The 18,961-nt window shown below is 41.3% G+C and overlaps 1 protein-coding gene across 3 annotated transcripts in view; it reads left to right on the top strand.

The window, feature by feature from the left end:
• TBC1D8 (TBC1 domain family member 8) overlaps positions 1 to 18,309 on the top strand; it is a 115,144-nt gene extending 96,835 nt beyond the window's left edge. For all 3 annotated transcript variants that reach the window (XM_058278196.2, XM_058278197.2, XM_071208738.1), the window contains 5 exons: positions 5,923 to 6,163; positions 6,731 to 6,796; positions 14,855 to 14,944; positions 15,366 to 15,463; positions 17,246 to 18,309. In XM_058278196.2, coding sequence (XP_058134179.1) covers positions 5,923 to 6,163; positions 6,731 to 6,796; positions 14,855 to 14,944; positions 15,366 to 15,463; positions 17,246 to 17,701 — 951 coding nt within the window. In that variant the 3' untranslated portion in view covers positions 17,702 to 18,309. The remainder of the gene's footprint in view (positions 1 to 5,922; positions 6,164 to 6,730; positions 6,797 to 14,854; positions 14,945 to 15,365; positions 15,464 to 17,245) is intronic.
• The last annotated feature ends 652 nt before the right edge of the window (positions 18,310 to 18,961 follow it).

The raw sequence follows: 18,961 nt of genomic DNA, 5'->3' as shown, positions 1-18,961 counted from the left end.
TAAATCAATTCAGAGAATTGAAGGAAAATATGACTATACAGTTAAAGAATATTAAGAAGTCACTGGGTAAGCACAAAGAACTATTTGAAAGACTGCAAAGAAAATTAACAGAGCTTTTGGGATGAATGACACAGATTAAGAATACAGTAGAGGCACGTAACAGTAGATTTGAATTGCTTAAAGACAGATTTAGTGATTTTGAAGACAGAGTATCCAATCTGGAAAAGACAGAACAGAAATTGAAAAGAACGGAAAAAATGGAACATGGTCTTAGGGAATTGAACGACAATGTGTGAAACATACAAACATCCACATTATCAGTGTCCCAGAAGGAGAAGAGAATGGAAAAAAATATTTGAGGAAATAATGACAGAAACTTCCCAGCCCTTATGAAAGACATAAATATCAATATTTAAGAACAATGCACCCCAAACAGAATAAATCTCAATAGACATACTCCAAGAAACCTATTATTCAGAATGACAAATATCAGAGAAAAAGAGTATTCTGAGAGCAGCAAAAGAAAAGCTAAGCATCACTATAAGGGAACCTCAGTAAGAATAAGTGCCAACCTTTCACCAGAAACCATAGAGGTGAGAAGAAAGTGGTATGATGTATTTAAAGTACTAAATGGGGAAGACTGCCAGCTAAGAATTATGATTCCAGCGACACTGTCTTTCAAAAATGAGGGTGGGTTCAAAGTCTTCACAGACAAACAAAAACTGATAAGAGTATGTACCAAAAGACAAGAATTACAAGAAATACTAAAAGAAGTGCTGTAGCCTGAAAGGAAAAAATAAGGACTTGGAGAAGAGTTCAGAAATGAAGATTATTAGGAAGGGTAAATTAGAGGGTAAAAAGACAATAGTAAGATATGATGACAGAAAGTGAAAGGACAAAATGGATGAAGTAACACCTTTACAGTAATAACACTGAATGTTAATGGCTTGAATTCCTCCCTAATCAAAAGAAATAGACTGATAGAATGGATAAAAGAATATGAACCATCTATATGTTGTCTACAAGAGACTCACCTCAGACATAAACACCCAAACAGGTTGAAATTGAGAGGTTGGAAAAAGATATTCCATGTAAGTAGTAACCCAAAAAAAGCTGGAGTAGTGATGCTAATAATAGACAAAATAGATTTTAAGTGCGAAACTGTTATAAGGAATGAAGAAGATCATTATTTATTAACAAAAGGAGCGGTTCACCAAGAAGAAATAACTACTTATGCATCTAATCTGGGTGCCCCAAGGCACATGGGGCATACACTGGCAAAACTGAAGGGAGAAGTAAATGTCTCTGTAATAATAGTTGGAGTCTTCAATACACCAGTCTCAGTATTGGGTAGAAGATCTGGACAGAGGATAAAGAAAGAAACAGCTTGAATAATTCATAAATATTTGGAGATTAAACAGTACACTCTTAAATAATCAGTGGGTCAAAGAAGAATTTGCCTGAGAATTCAGTAAACATCTTGAGATGGGACATTGCAAAGGCAGTGCTGAGAGGGAAATCTATAGTTCTCAATGATTACTTTAAAAATGAAAGGTAAAATTGAAGATCTAGCTGCACACTTAGAGGAACTAGAAAAATAATAGCAAACTAATCCCAAATCAAGCCAAAGGAAAGAAATAGTAAAGATCAGAGCAGAAATAAGTGAAATCAAGAACAACAACAACAAAAAATAGAATCAGCAAAAGCAAAAGTTGGTTCTTTGAGAAGATCAACAAAATCGACTAGCCCTTAGCTAGACTGAGAAAAAAAGAGAGAAGATGCAAATAAATAGAATCAGAAATGGGGGCGGGGGGTATTACTCCTGACTCAGCAGAAATAAGAGAGCTCATCAGGATACTATGAACAACTGTACGCCAAAAAACAAGGCAGTGCAGGCAGACAAGATGGACAAATTCCTAGAAACTATGAACAACCTACACTGACCTAAAAGAAACAGACCTCAACAAACCAATCACAAATAAAGAGATTGAAACAGTCATCAAAAACCTCCCAAAGATGAAAAGCCCAGGACCATATGGCTTCACAGGTGAAGTCTACCAGTCTTGCTCAAGCTCTTCCAAAAAACTGAACAGGAAAGAATGCTACCAAACTTAGTCTATGAAGCCAACACTACCTTAATACCAAAACCAGATAAAGATTAAAATGCTCTCTATTCAACAAAGGGTGCTGGGGACAACTGGATAGCCATATCCAAAAGTAGGAAAGGGGACCCTCAGTCTCACACCTTATAAAAGAATTAACTCAGTGGATCAAGGACTTAAATATAAAAGCAACAACCATATATGATTACAACAAATAGCATTGATTATACACTTTGGATGAATTGTATGCTTTATTAATATTATGTATCAATAAAATTGATTTGTTTAAAACAATTGAAAAATGAAAGCAATAGCCATAAAACTCCTAGAAGATAATACAGGAAAACATCTTGAAGACCTTGTAGTAGGTGGTAGTTTCTTAAACCTTACACCCAAAGCACAAGCAACAAAAGAAAAAATAGATAAATGAGACCTCCTAAAAAATTAAACACTTTTACACCTGAAAGGACGTTGTCAAAAGGGTGAAAAGGCAGCCAACTCAATGGGAAAATTATTTAGCAATCACATGTCTGGTAAGGATTTAATATCCATGATATGTAAAAAGGTCTACAACAATAAAAGACAAATGACCCAATTAAAAAAATGGGCAAAAGACTCTAATAGACAATTGTCCAAAGAAGAAAAACAAATGTTGAAAAAACACATGAAAAAATGTTCCATATCACTAGTGATTAGGGAAATGCAGATCAAAATTACAATGAGATATCATTTCATACCTATTAGAATGGCCACTACTAAAAAATTGGAAAACTACGAGTGTTGGAGAGGATGTAGAGAGACAGGAATGCTTATTCACTGTTGGTGGGACTGTAGAATGGTGCAGCCACTGTGGAGGACTGTTTGACAGTTCCTAAGGAATGTGTGACCCAACAATAACACTACTGGGTATAGACCCAGAAAAACTGAGAGCAGTGACAGGAACGGACATCTGCGCACCAGTGTTCATGGGGCGTTAACTCACAACTGTGAAAAGATGGAAACAACCCAGATATCCATCAGCTGACGAATGGATAAATAAACTGTGGCAGATTCATATGTTGGAATATTATGCAGCTGTAAGAAGAAGTGAAGTCATAAAGCATATGACAGTATGGACGAACCTGGAGGACGTTATGCTGAGTGAAACAAGCCAGGCAGAAAAGGACAAATACTGTATGATTGCACTATTATGGACTTTTAAATACATTGCATAAACTCATGGAGTTAGTAATTAGAATATAGGTCACCATAAAATAGAATGAGGGTAGAGAATGGAAAGCTAGGGTTAATCTGTGGAGAATTGGTAAAAAGGTGGTTGTAAATCTTTGGAAATGAATAGAAATGATGAAAGCACATCCTCGTGTTTGTAACTAGCTTATGGGTATGACAGTGGTTGAAAAAGAAGGTCTAAGGACATGCATATTATGAGAAGGAAAACTAAACAATTTTAACATATAGAATAGTGAAACCTCATGTGAAATATGAGTATGGGTACTATTGCATATGTAAGACTGTTTTTACAAAATATAAATCCAATCAACTAGAGAGACAAACGGAATAGCAGCTATGTACAGCAGGGAAGCATAGAGAGATTGATGAGTTTTTCTTTCATCTTTTTAAAAATTATTATTGGAATAATGAAAATGCTCTCATAATGATTAAAGTAATGAATGTACAACTATGTGATTTTACCAAATACCATTGATTGTACACTTTGCATGGATTTATGCTTTATTAATATGTATCAATAAAATTGCTTAAAAAATGAACTATGTCGATGGTGCTTAATGAAATTTATTTTTCCTTATGTAATTTAATCCTTAAATTCAGACTTGTGACATCTGTCCCCTCAAATTGAGAGCAGCTTCATTGGTCTTCTCTCTCCAGGTAGGATGTGAGCAGTGTGAGGACAGGCTCCATGTCATACACTGTTCCTGGAACCAGCCACACTTGAAGCAGTACCTCTTAGACTCAGTGGTGGGAGAATTCACTCACTTGTGCTAGATTATGCCCTAGAGAGCATTTTAATATTACTTTGCTTATGTCCATATACTTGGTAAGACTTTTAATTTCACAATTTACTTGAAAAAAACACAAAACAAAATAACAGAATTTTATCCATTCTCCCCATTTGAAAAAAGAGGTTTTAAGCAAAAAAAAAGGAAATGGAAGGGCCTCGCCCTGGCTGTCCCTTCAGTCTCACCTTGTACAGACAATCTGTGACTGTGTCCTGACGTTCCCCTTGTCCCTGTGGACACACACGTGTGTGCAGTGCACTCGCGCACACACCAGACCCTTGCACACACCCTCTTGTCCATGTAACTGGGATTGAGCGACACAGAATGGCCTGTGTTTTCCCCCAATTAACCATATATCCTGCACCTTTTTTCTAGGTTGGTATCTAGATCTTTTTTTTTTTCTTTTTCAGTGGCTACACAGTTTCATTGTGTGTGGTCATTCCCCTATCCAGGGGCATTTATGTTTCCATTTTTTTTTGCTGTTCTATAGACAGTGCTGGACTGTGCATCCTGTGTTTATCTCACAGCTGGGCTGTTATTTCTGTAGAATGGGTCTGTAGAGGGGGAATATACAGACCAAATTTTAGTTTATACTGTTAATGTACCTTCCAAATTACTAATTTTTCCGGTTCCAATTCTAAGAATGCTCATTTCCCCACACTCTGCGCCTGCCCAGCATTTAAACTTGCTAGTTTGGTAGAAAAGTGCATTTCATTTTAACTTAAATGTGTGTGCGTATTAGCGAGGTGAGTACCATTTCATAAGTGTTGGCCAGTTGTAAGCTTCTTTGAGTCACATGTTCGTCTCCTTTGCCTCTTTTTGTCTTGGTTAGTTTGTGTGGTCTGAGCTCTGTTAGACCCTTGCCTTTTGTATTACAACCGTTTTCTTCTGGGTATCATTTTATATTTAGCATCGTAATATGTACAAATATACATGGAAATTCATAGTGTGCCTTGGGTTTTTGGGAATGGAAACGTATTACATCTTTGTTTCATACACAAAACATTTCATGAGTCTGGAAAAGCTATTTAAAGGCTTTGGCAGTAAATTATCAGTGGCATTTGGTTTTCATACAAGGGTACTGCTTGCCTCACAGCATCTGCATTTCTTTCTATCCTATCGTTGTGGACGGGGGGGTATTGAAATTATTAAGAACCTGTGGTCACTGGGAACTTTTCAGCCTTTTGCAGATTGAGATGTCCGAAGGGGTGATTGAGTGCTAAGCTAGACGAGGCGGTCTAAAGAGGCTAACTTGGTTCTCGGTAATAGATAAGGGCAGTTTTACTGCTTTGGTCTTAAGTCTCTTCTTCAGACTTAAAACACCTTTTTTTTTTTTCCTTCTAAATTTTTGAATTGGCACTATATTCACGTGGTTTCCAAATCCAGGAAGTATAAAAGAGCATACTGTACAAAGTCACTTCCACCCTGGGTCCCTGCCCTCCACACACCCCTCCCCTGGTGACCAGCGTTTCTAATTCCTGTGGAATTCTATAGATTTGTCTCGTACTTTTTTGACTCCCAAATAATGATTTTAAGTGAAAATATGAGATAAAAATTATACCTCTTCTATAATTAAAACAATGTCAAAATTACATAGCTTTGTGTGTAAGGACTAAAGTTACCAAGGAAAACCTCCTCTGTGTCTGATTAGAGTGATGAAATTATGAGGAACTTGGTTTTACCTTTGTGCAATAAAAGTAGTTTTAAGAGGCAGAAGCAAGCCCTGAGGGACGGCCACCATGATAGCTTGGACTTCTGAGCGCGGAGTCTCCCACGAGCCCTTCTTCCCTTTGGTTTTTAAGAGAGAGCACATGATGAGCCGCTACTGGGAGCAGCCCAGCCCCGCGGTGCAGCGCCACGACCCCGGGCGGCCCTACGCGGAGCAGTACCGCATAGACCCCCAGCAGTTCGCACACCTCTTCAAGCTGGTCTCGCCGTGGACCTGTGGGGACCACACTGAGGTCCTCGCCGAGAGGACCTTCAGACTCCTGGACGACAACATGGACCGACTCATCGAGTTCAGAGGAGTCGTCAGCTGCCTAGGTGGGCCTTTGCGGGTCTTTTTCGCAGTGAGTGCCTTTGGGACGAGTCTGTGGGCAGCAGGCAAAGCGGCTTGTGTAGGAGGCAGGTGCACGCTATGGCACGCATTCGCGCCTGGCCTGACGCACTTTCAAGATTCAAAGACGTCCCTCTGCAGGCTCGTTTCACGACCACGTTGATGCCTCCTTGTTGGGGGGGAGGGTTGGGGGGGAGTGCAGGGCGGACCTCTGCTGGGCGTCATTGACCTTGGGGGGTGTTGTGACCTTGCTCCTGGCAGGCATGTGTGGTGGTGTGGCTGTCCCTGACCTGTTCACCTGAAATCAAAAGCTTTCAAAAGGAATGAGCCTGGACACCGTCCCTTAGGCTGCCTGTTGTTCAGGCATCACCAGTCAACGCCTTGAAAATGCTCATTTCAGACGGGCCCAGGGCCCCGGCCTGGGACCTAGAGCAAGCGTTGGGGGCTGCGAGGACTGAGGTCGTGGGGTTCTCTCCCTGCGGCGCATTTGTGTCGTGACAAAAGCCCTTTCACCATTTGCATCTACTCAATCTTTCTCTGTCTTATTTTTGCAGATATTATGTATAATGGAGAAATGAATGAAAAAATTAAACTTTTATATAGGCTTCATGTCCCTCCAGGTAAGACATTCCACGGAGAGAAGGCGTGGCTCTCCCCGCTGTCTAGTTTTGTGTTCCCTGATGCTGAAGCACTTCCAAATTTCATCAGGATTCAAAGTCACAGAAGTTTCTAGTTTGAGGGCTGCTGTTCACAGTTTTAAGTCCTGTGTGACATGACCCACAGTGGCTCTCAGACTTGGGTATGCACCTGAATCACCCAGAGGGCTTGTTAAAATGCAGGTGACTGGGCCTCACCCGCGTCTTTGACCAGCTAGGTCTGTGATGTGGCCCAAGAGCCTGTGTTTCTAGCACATTCCCAGGCTGTGTTGCTGCAGCTGACCTGGGGGCCACACTTTGAGGACCACTGGCCTATGGACCGGGGGAGCCAGACCTGGCTTTCTTTAGTAGATGGAGAACTTGGGCTGCTGTTTCTGAAGGACCATTTCATTTTACCAGCATGCAAGGCCATGCTTCCTTCAAATCTCAGCAGCTGTCATCAGGAGCAAAGGAAGCAGTTTTGTGACCTGTAAGATCAGACTTGGTGTTGACAGTAAAAAGAACAAGGCCACCTTGAGCAGTTCTTTGGGTCTTTGACACTGATAGAGGAATCCAGAGGTCCCTGGACTCCAGTGCCGTGCTGGTGGTGTGTGACACTGGCAGAACTGCCCCAGGGGCGCTCGGTGGCTGGGGGCCGAGGTGCCTTCCAGGCCACAAGCCCACGGTGGCTCTTAAAGCTTTGGCAGTGTCCAAGGACGTTATTGGGGGGCTGTCTGGGTGCTCTTCTGGATTCAGCCGCTTGTGAACTGGCGTAAAATCCCTTGTGCACTTTATTCCCAGAGCCTTCTGTAGCAGCCACACAGACTTTTCCACAGACTCACTATTACTTTAGCTCAAGTCATTCAGCCTCTGTAAAGGTCACCTTTTATGGCATAATAAGTTATTGAATTTTATTTAATTTGTCTTTATTTTTCACAAATGTTTTACTGTTAGCAGAGGATATGCATAATTATTCCTTTATCATCATCATTACCATCATCCTTCTTTTTTCACAATCATCATTTTCTATGTCTATATCAGGTATTCCTAAATAGGACATGATTAGTTTTATTCTATTCAATTACTGTTGAATTTATTTATTTATGCATTTTTCTTCTAAAGGAGTTTTAGATTACATAAATGTTATGCTGAAAATATAGGGGATCCCCATATGCCCTATCCCCTCCCCCTTTATTTATTTTTAATTAGGGAGCTTGTGAGTTTACAAAACAATCATGTGTAACATACTAGGTTCCCATATACTGCCCGACCACCAATACTTTGCATTGTTGCGGAACATTCGTTGCATTTGATGAAGAACATCAAAATATTACTGTGACCTATAATCCATAGCTTACATTAGGTGTATTTTCCCCATACATTTGAATTTTTAAATTTTTTATCTTGGAATAAGAAATTTTCGTATAGTAAAATAGAATTCCCGTACTTGATATATTTTTAAATTTATTATTGGCTTTTAAAAAAAAGATTTATTATTTATTTATTTCTCTCCCCTTCTCCACCCTCCCCTGCCACTTGTCTGCTCTCTGTGTCCATTTGCTGTGTGTTCTTCTGTGTCTGCTTGTATTCTTGTTAGCGGCCTTGGGAATCTTGTGTCTCTCTTTGTTGCATCATCTTGCTATGTCATCTCTCTGTGTGTGCTGCGCCGGTCCTGGGCAGGCTGTGCTTTTTTCATGTGGGTGGCTCTCTTTGCGGGGCGCACTCCTTGTGCATGGGGGACACTCCTGCGTGGCACTGCACTCCTTGTGCGCATCAGCACTAAGCGTGGGCCAGCTCACCACACAGTCAGGAGGTCCTGGGTTTGAACCCTGGACCTCCCGTGTGGTAGGAGGATGCTCTATCCATTGAGCCAAATCTGCTTCCCATTATTGGCTTTTGATATTACCAGCTGACATTGATATATGATTTTAATTTGACTTCACAATGGCTTGTTAGCTTTTAAATTATAAATGTATTTCTAAAAAATAAGTTAGTTCATTAAAGGCCTTTGTAGGCCTTCATGGCTTCAGAAATTCAGGTTTCCCAACTCTTTTTGAACATATATGATTGTAATATTTAGTACATTGTATGACTCTCAGAATTTAAATTGTTAAGTTAAAATCCAGACTCAGTATGCTATTTTGCTTACCTATGCTTAATATTTGAATTTTTGATAAGTTTTGTTTTAAATCTGCTTAAGAATGCAGACAACCTCTAACCTGTATTTAAAAACATGGATTTCCCGAGGCCATGAAGACCTGTAGTACATTTATGTACTTTTTATTTAAATAAATTTAATTTTTTAACTTTTTTTTATTATATATTTTTTAAAGATACATAGATCACACAAAATGTTACATTAAAAAATATAAGAGGTTCCCATATACCCCACTCCCCACAACCGCCACTCCTCCCACATCAGCTTCTTTCATTAGTGTGGTACATTCATTGCATTCGATGAATACTTTTTGGAGCACTGCTACACAGCATGGATTATAGTTATGTATGTTGTAGTTTATACTCTCCCCCAGCCCATTCAGGGGGTTATGGCAGGATATATAGTGTCCTGTATCTGTCCCTGCAATATCATTGAGGCTAACTCCAAGTCCTGAAAATGCCCCCATACCACACCTCTTCTTCCCTGTCCCTGCCTTCAGCAACTCCTGTGGCCACTGTTTCCACATCAGTGATATAATTTCTTCCATTGCTAGAGTCACAACAATTCTATAGTAGAATACCAGTAAGTCCACTCTAATCCATATTTTATTCCTCCATCCTGTGGACCCTGGGATGGTGATGCCCACTCCACCTCTAAATTGAGAGTGGGCTTCAATCCCACATGGCTGATGGTGGGATTCTCCTGCCTGCAGTTGTAGACTCTCTCGGTTCCCTGGTGTGGAGGTAGACCATCCTCACCTCCCTGTTAGCTGACCTGGGTTAAGTCCAACGAACTGGAGAGTAGGTGTTGCAATTCTGCTGAGGCTCAGGGCCCAGCTGGCACATGGACAGTCCAGAGATTCAAGTCTCCTGGGCATACACCAACCCCAGCGCCAACCACAGTTTCAGTAAAAGTGACAGAAGTGGCATGTATAGAGCGATCACATCTGAGTCCACTCAGGAGCACAGATTCCAAAGTAGGGCCCACTGGCAAGGCACCGAACTCCAGAGCCATCCGTCATGACCGTAGGAGCTGGGTGTCTCTGTACCTTCAGGAGCACCACTACCTGGGGTTGCATGTACTTTGGCTGTCTCTGGGATCCTCCTGAAATGTATGTAATTTTTGTTTGTACACCCCAAGAATTCTTTTCAGCCGAAGTGTTTTCCTTACCTGACAAAGAAGCACCGGAGCCCGGCAAGGCACATCAGCACCTTGCACAAAGCACCCTCAGGTGCAGGGAAGGGTTTGACCTCCGCAGGCGGGTGCACCAAACAAAGGCCTTTTGTGTGCTTGGGCACCAGGCCACTGACTCAGCCCAGGAAGCCACAGGGACCAGAGCCCATGGCCTCACAGTTCCTGGAGGGCTTATTTGCAACACTTGTGATTGCAACACTGTTTGGCAAAGGAAGTAGGAAAGCAGTATTGCAGATGATTGGCTACCATGTCAGGTGAGGGAGAGGCCAGCAGTATTTCAGAAGGTTATTGAGTCAAAAGTTTTTATTACAGATTGCCAAATCTTTAGATAGTGGTAATTTTGCTTAGCTAATTAAACTAATTGGACTTCCAGAAGAGAACTTCTTAGAAGAACATTATCTTCCTTACAAAGAAGCATCAAAAGGAAAAGAAAAACGAAAACTACTGAGAATGATGTATTGGAAATAGTAAATGAACACATAAACAAATGACATAGACTTCCTGTAGGTTTGTGTACTGAGAGTGGGGCGGCAGTGACACTTCATTAAGAATTCCTTCTGAAAACACTGAGTTTGAAGGGTTACATCATTTTATTTACTGAAAAGCTTGCCACAAGTTTGGCCTATCAGTCTGGATCCACATCAAATAATGTTCTTAAAACGTCGACTCTAACAAAGTCTGAGCCACTCTAGTCTTTGTTTTCAGCTTATTTGAAGAAATAGAAGTTTCTTTCAGAGGTCTTATTCCCTAACTGGATTTGCTCTCTAAAGGAAGAAGTTTGTCAAGAAGTGGAGTTAAAAGGAAAATCACGTACTTAATTCTCACTTAGCAATTTGGTTAAGGATAGTTAATGGTTTTAGAAAAGGACTTAAAATGTTGAAGCCAGAATGACTTAATCAAAAATTAAAGGAGCACATGAAAATTTATTTACATGGACTGACCAAGTATAGATTGAAAGTAAACATTCACCTTAGAAAAAATGAGGTTATAAGTGTTTCATTAATAAGCAATGTTATAATTTCAAGTCCTAAAATGTAATTATTATGCTCGTTACAGCACTATCTGCATATGAATGAGGGAAAGGTTGATTATTTTGAATATGAATATGAAAAAGTTTTGATTGAATTAAAAATCCAGTGTCATTATCCCTCAAAATTTAACATTATATTTGCCAGTGAAAGAGAGGAAGGAGCTCACACTCTGCAAGTTCAAACCAAAGCAGTCGAGCCATTTATATTCTCCATAGTAGCAGGAAAGGAGTTTCCATCAAGCAGAGGAAAGGAACGTGATTTGCTGCTGCTACCTTCGTGTCCAGTTTCTCAGTGATGGTGGCAATCTGTTTAAAGAGACCTTTCATTGGGAACCACATAGAGCCATTTCAAGTAGGAAGACTAATGCGAAAACGTCATGTTTTTTTGTCCTGCATGTGCTAAGGTTTCATTTACGTTTCATCCTTTTTTGTTGACACTTCGACAAAAAGTGTCGTGATACACTTTTTGTTGTCCGTGATACAAACCTCTCTTGGACGTTGGTTGAGTTGGAATGGACCACCTTTCTGAATGTATGCAATACAGCTGGAAACATACAGCATTGTCTGCTTTGTCAGGAGGCCTGCAGATAAGATGACAAGGTACAGATGTGTACAGATTTCACCAATTCCTTGAATATTTGCTATGGATAGAAACCTTAGCGTTATGGAATGGGGTGGTATTTATGAGTTTGACATAACGTCAGCAGGACTGAAGACTGAGCACACAATTACACCTGTTTACCTAAGAGCAGTTTGACATTCTTGTCACTCCCACCACACAGGAAATAATATTGAAGTTGAACTCTATAATCTCTGCTTTTGAGAGCGCCAATATGTCAAATGATCTACTAGAATCCAAGAAACTGTAGGATCCCTACATGCCATGTGGGCCAAAATATTAACGGGAACTGGCGTGCGTGAAGAAGGCTCACCAGGTGGAATGCAGACAGCTGAGCAGAACAGCGCCTCAGCCAGGATCTGCAACTCCCTAATAGCTTGCAAGCTCTGATCTGTCAGCCGCAGGAGGTGATGATTCTAAAAATGTAGTGAGTCATTCTGCCACAGCTTGCAAGGGTCAGCTCTTCACGGGATACAGAAATGATCGTTTGCATTCCAGTTCAGCCACTTGGGCAGTACTGACAGGTACGCCACCTGACACACATCCTGCACACCGATGGTAGCAGGTACCTTTGATTGCTGAAGGGCAGCTGGAGATCTTCCTTTTGCTTTGGATTGGGATCCTGAGTTCAAAATGCTGCTGATGATTGTGGAAAACTTGAATGTGTAGAACATAAACCTCCTAAAAGAAGTTTGTGTAATGAAAAGGTTGCCACAGACTTTTTACAACAAAAGGAAAGCTAGGTTCTGTAGATCTCTGGCATATTGTCCAAGGGGTCAGGAAGCCACAAAGACACTGGAATTATGACCCCTGCCACTAGTACTTGTTACAGCTCAAGTGATTTCCTTACAGTAGATAAATAAAAACAAGCCGGATACCTTAGTTGATTTTCTTATCCATGACTTGGATATATCAGAATTCCTAATTAAGCCAAATGCAAGTCCTTACCGTTATAATTTGATTGTTTCCACCTGAATGGAGCTTGAGCGGCGGTCACTATCCCGCCTCCACAGGAAGTAACTCTGCTGGGGAATGGCCTTGCTCTGATGACAGTACTGCCTCTGCTGCCCCTGAAGGCCACTCTGTCCATGGCAGCATGTGTCTCCAGCAGAGACAAGCCACTGAGTGAACTAGCCTTTCCCCTCCTGAATGGGGCCGAGAAGGGACCCCGTTAGAAAGTGATGGAGAAAGTAAGGAGAATGACAGTGACACAGAAGGTGAAACCTGCCTGTGCCCTGTCTAATGGAAGTCTCTAAGAGAGAGCCATCCTGCTGGCGGTGTCTGTGAAGCGGTTACCCACCACGTTAAGTCAAGTGTGTGATGGGGGTTTAGATAACAGATGTAAACCACACTTGACTAGTGCAGTACTTGAAGCGGGGCGGTGAAAACCTCAGTGCCCCTCCAGCACCCCGCGTGTGCACCTCTGGCCGTACTGGTTCTGCGTGCGCCGTGAAGAGCTCGGGGCGCCCTGCCTGGTGGGTGGTTGGCTTCCCCAGTTCCTTGTCACTGTTTGATTCTTCATCTGCCTCCTTTGTGGGCACTTGCCCAGCCCCTGAGCCAGTTGCTCTCCCTCTGTTCCCATGACATTGTGTGTCCGTTCAGCCAGTACAGGGTTTTGTTGGTGCCTTGTGTGCGCATTTCTCCTCGGCACACTGAGCTGAGGCTCGTACCGGGGAAACCCATTACCATCGTGACTGCCCCAAGCGCAGGGTTTTTAGTCTTCCTCCTGTTTACATCTGCTTATAACTTGTTTAGGGCTAAATTGGGGGGCGGGGAGGGGGGGGAAGGAGTATCTTCCTCACAGGAAATGAAACTAACCAACAGAAAAACAAACCCAGAAACCTACCTCTCAAGTAGGTAAGGGAGTGGTTTGTCAAAGCTTTGGTGCCATCTCGTGGAGGTTTTTTGAATCATAACTAAATTTTGCATTTGATTTATCCAATAAATGATGAAGTTCCAACCTTTTAAAATATGAGGATTCTTTATCCCTCATCCTCCATACACACACACACACCAATTTGGTAAACACAGGGTTTTTGAGCTATAATTCACCCCATACAATTTACCTAACACTTAGACTGTACAATTCAGTGGCTTTTAGAATATCCAGAGTTGTGCCACCATCACCAGTCAGTTTTAGAATTTATCACCCCCTAAATAAACCCTGTGCCCTTTAGCTATTGTCCCCAATTCATCCAGTCCCCCCAGCCCTAGAAGGAAGGAGAATTTACTTTGTCTCTACAAATTTGCCTATTCTAGACATTTCATGTAAAGGAATCATAGCGTATGTGCCATTTTGTGGCTTCTTTCACTTAGGATCGTGTTTTCAAGGTTCATCAATGTTGCACCATCTGTACTTCATTCCTCTTTATAGCATTTAGTACATTCTAGGGATATAACACTTTTGTTTGTTCATCACTTGTTAGACACTTAGGTTGTTGTCACTTTTTTGCTATTGTGAATAATGTTGCTGTGAACGTGTTTGTACAAGTTTTTAGGTGGACATATATTTTCATTTCTCTTGGATATATACCTAGGAGTGGAATTTCTGGATCAAATGGTAACGGTGTTAACTGTTTTTGAAGAACTCCAAGACTGTTTTCCAAAGTGACTGCCCTTGGTACATTCCTACCAGGGGTATGAGGGTTCTGATATAATTGTATTTTTAGTTTCAAGCAAATGCCTAATGGTAAAACGCTCCTTTTAATTCAGTAAAGGTTTTTTAAAAAATATTTTAGAAATTTGGGGTTTTACTATATATTTTTTCCTATCTTAACAGCAGCAGTGTTCTATGAATTTGTGTATTAATAACATGTACATATATTTGGAAAAGGCACAGCTGGCTGCAAGATGTTTTATTTACTCACGTAGCCAATGTCTGGTGTGCATTTAGGTTCATGGACTCTGCTCAGCTGCTTGCAACCCACAGGCTGGGAACTGGTGGTTTAACCTTTAGTTCTTCCTTGACTGAAAAAGCTAAGTTACTGTAAGTTTTGATTACAAAGGAAAATGTGTTCAATTTAAATCTTTCCTTTTTTTAAGCACTCACTGAAAATGACCCAGACAGTCAGTCACCATTAAAGAATCCTCTGCTGTCGACGTCAAGACCTCTGGTTTTGGGGATAGCAAATGGCATGTACCACTTCTCCTTCTTTTCCCATTAGGACCCCTGCCATCAGTGGAGGGCCCTGGGGTTGACCCCGTCTGCTCTGCCTCGTAGCAGGCTTGTCTGTTCCCTACCTCCTGGGCTTTAAAACTGAGCCCTGCTTTCGGAGACCACACCCTTGCAGGTCCTGCCTGGTGTTGCCAGCTAACTGCCCCTTGGCCCACTGTCTAGTCTTCCTGCTTCGTGTTCTTTGGATCCTTGAGAAGCCAGTCAGCTCCCACACCCCACCTGTAGTCAGCTGTCACTGGAAAGCAGCCAGGCTCCTGCTCTCCAGGCGCCTTAGTGCCGTCCTCAGCTCCCTTACCCCACCCTCCTTTGGCAGTTTCCTTTTACTTTCACTGAGTTTATTTACATTGAGTTATGTATTCTATCTTCCTTTGTCTCAAGGTGATACGGCTGATTATCAAAAACAGCTGAAGCAGATGATTAAGGATTTAGCCAAAGAAAAAGATAAAACTGAGAAAGAGTTGCCCAAAATGAGCCAGGTATGGAATTTATCCTGTTTAAGAATTGTGCCAAATGATTTTCTTAGGTGTAAGGCTTCAGTCTTAGGTCTGGCCCCTTCATCTCCAAGCCATAATTAAAGGGTCTTATAACCTCTGTGAGCTGAACATGGTGGTGATTAACTAGGAAACACTTAAATTGGGGTCAGTTCAGATGTTCATAGACATCCAGGTATATATATTTTATATCCAGATCTTGCAAGTTCTTGTAAGTGGAGGCTGCCACACACTTCGTGCCTTTGACTCTGTACTGTATCAAGCTCATTTGCTCAGGCCGTGAGGATTTCTTCCCTGTGGGCAAAGCAGTATTTATTGGGGAGACCTAGGGACTGTGGAGACTGTATACTCCCTTAAAAAATGTGGACACTCCATTTTCTTGAAATCACTGACTCTAGGACATACCCTTGATATGACACAAGTGCCATGTCATGGTGGTAGGTGGTGGCTTTTAATCCTCCCAACGTTTGGGAAATATAGCTTCAAGTTGAAAATATTAGAGGTCTTGGATCTTTTCAGCACTAACGGCTACTCTGTCTTCCAGAGGGGATTTTAGCATGTGATGTTCTCAGTCTTTTCATCACTAATCACTTTGTGGGAATAGTATTTCATGGCATATTTGAGAAATGCTTCATTGGGGAGTTGCTTCCAGATTTTCATTCTACTCCTTGGATATATTAATCAAGTCAGTTAATTGTCATCACCCAAATTGGTGTTAACATTCTGGTATAGCTAACATGTTTTTATTTTTTTAAATTAACTATAGAAATATTTTTAAACAAAATTAGGGTCACATTAATACTTGCTTTCATTTACTTCAAAATAATTGAATTATTCCCCCAAATCATAAAATATTTGGCTAAATTTGTAGTTCTTAACCTTATTTTTTATTCCTAGAGTAACTGTAGCAAAATCTTACCTGAAGCTTTTCTCATCACAGCAGACAGATTCTCAATCTGGGCAGGGGTGTTAATATAATTAGAGAAAGCATTGAGTAGCGGGGTTCTTCATCATTTAAAAATTTACCTTTAGTTGATGTGTGGTATTCCTATCAGATGAAGAAGCCATCACTTTATGTAATCATAATATTTAAGCTGTTCCCAACTTGTTTCTCTTATAAACCCTAGCTTTGAACTTCTTCATACCTTGCTGTGCACAGCTGTGGCTTTGGGGGTCCTTTCTGCCAGTTGACTTGCTGAGCAGGGGGTGTGTTTCCTCTGGAAAGGCTTACACGGGCACACTTTGCTTTACTGTACTTCAGCTCATTGGGTTTACAAATTGAAGGTCTGTGGCAACCCTGCCAAATAGGTCTGTTCGTGGCATTTTTCTAACAGCATGTTCTCACTTCTTGTCTGTCACTTTAAGGTACATACAGTTTTAGACATAATGCTACTGCACTTAGTAGACCACGGGATTATGGAAACGTAACTTTTATATGCATTGGGAAACCAAAAAAAAAATGACTTCTTTTGATGTTTGCTTTCTTATGGTGATCTGGAACCGAATGTGCGCCATCTCCGAGGTGTGCCTCTGTATTTCTTACTGCTTACTTGCTGTTTTGACAAATAGCACTTCCCCATGTGCTGAAATCCCATCGCTGTGTTAACAGTGTGTTTTCATAGTGAAAGGGCAGAACCTATCTTTTCTTTCATTTTGTTTCTTCAAAAAAGTATTAGTTTTCTCAAAGAACTAAGTAGTTTTAAGAAAAAAATATACATACATCCTGGTTACGCTGCCATATGTTAACTTTTTTTTTTTTAATTCTAGAGAGAATTTATCCAGTTCTGTAAAACTTTGTACAGTATGTTCCATGAAGACCCAGAAGAAAATGATCTGTATCAAGCCATCGCCACAGTCACCACCCTGCTGCTGCAGATTGGGGAGGTGGGCCAGCGCAGCAGCAGCTCCGGAAGCTGCTCCCACGACGGTGGGGAGGACCTGCAGGCTTCAGCGCCTTCTCCCGGCCAGGACTCGGTGTTTGCTGACAGTGACAAGTTTCCTCAGGACTCCCAGGCACTTCCCCAGGGGGCAGAAGGGGCCTGGAGTGTCTCCCTTGAACATATCTTAGCATCACTTCTGACTGAACAGTCATTAGTAAATTTCTTTGAAAAGCCACTAGATATTAAGCCCAAACTTGAAAACGCCAAGATCAATCAGTACAGCCTCAAAACTTGTGAAATGAGCCGCCAGTCACAGCCTGAACTCAAGCTGAATGTCCTGTAGCGAGCTCGCAGGTGCTGTGGAGCACACTGGAATCTGCCATACCAAAGCACCACCTGGCGGCGGGCTGCTCCTGGGTTGTCAGCCCACAAATCCAGGTCTCAGTTCATTTTGAGTACTTTACAAACTGGGGATCTGGATAGAGCAGAAACTGTGGCCAGGGAAAGAGATGCAGCATTTCTATTTATTCTAAGAAATCAAATACAGATTGTCAGTGCTCTAGGGTATCTATACATTAGTTCTTGACACTGACTTGCAATTTCACTTTTATCAGATTTGCTGAAGTGGAAGCTTTTGTTGTGATGCTCACTTTATTCCTCAGAGGCAAGAGCTGGATGTTATATCAACCCAGAAGCAAAAGCCCCAAGCTTTCACTTTCACTAGGAATAATGGGAGATTTTAAAATTCACTTTCAAGATCTAAAAGCCTCTATCTGCAATTGTATTTGGCTCTCTTTTTTTGCACTAATTGTTTCAATGCTGGTAATTGGAACCATTTAATATATTTGGTTGTATTCACTTTGTATGTCCTTTCAAAAAAATGTGTACAAACCATGCTTTAAATGCTGGCCTCCAAGTTTTTTAATAAGAAATTTTTCATTGCTCCTTTTCCTTTCCTTTGTATTTCTGCGTCTGAAGGCGTGCACTGTGCCACGAGCAGCCATGTTCCCTGGCACCTCCCGGCCATGCTCGCAGTGAGGGTGGCCACCAGTAGAGCCTCACAAAGGGCAGGCCCCAATCGCTGGTATTTCATTAATGCCTGTGGTCTACCTCCTGGAGTACAATCGCCAAGACACCTGTTTTAAGGCTGAATTTAACAGATTTTTGTTGACATTTCACATTAAGAACTATAAACGCCTCACAGATCTATTACAAAATAAGTTAAATGTATCTTGTTACCCAGGCAAATCAATTATTTTATGACTAGTCTATACTGTTTGACAGGTGCCATTAGTAAGATCCAGACAGACGCTTAGAATAAGATGCTATTGATTTTATCATTTTAGAGTTGCTTGTTATGTCTATTACAAATGGCAACTGAATTCTGTATGCTAGTAGATGGAAAATTGTCATTACTGAAATATCCAAGTAAACACTATTATTATAATTTCCCAACCACCCTAGATGGTGGTTCTCAAGCCAGGATGCACTTCAGAACCACCTTAAAAAACCTGTTGCTTAGACCCCATCCTAATAGTCAAACTCAGGGAGGAGGTGGGAGGGGCAAAGGGTTATCTTTGCATGATTCCAACACTGGAATCCC

Source organism: Dasypus novemcinctus, chromosome 17 (genome assembly GCF_030445035.2).
Source record: "Dasypus novemcinctus isolate mDasNov1 chromosome 17, mDasNov1.1.hap2, whole genome shotgun sequence".
NCBI classification, from domain to species: domain Eukaryota; kingdom Metazoa; phylum Chordata; class Mammalia; order Cingulata; family Dasypodidae; genus Dasypus; species Dasypus novemcinctus.
This window is presented reverse-complemented; position numbering and strand designations above follow the sequence as displayed.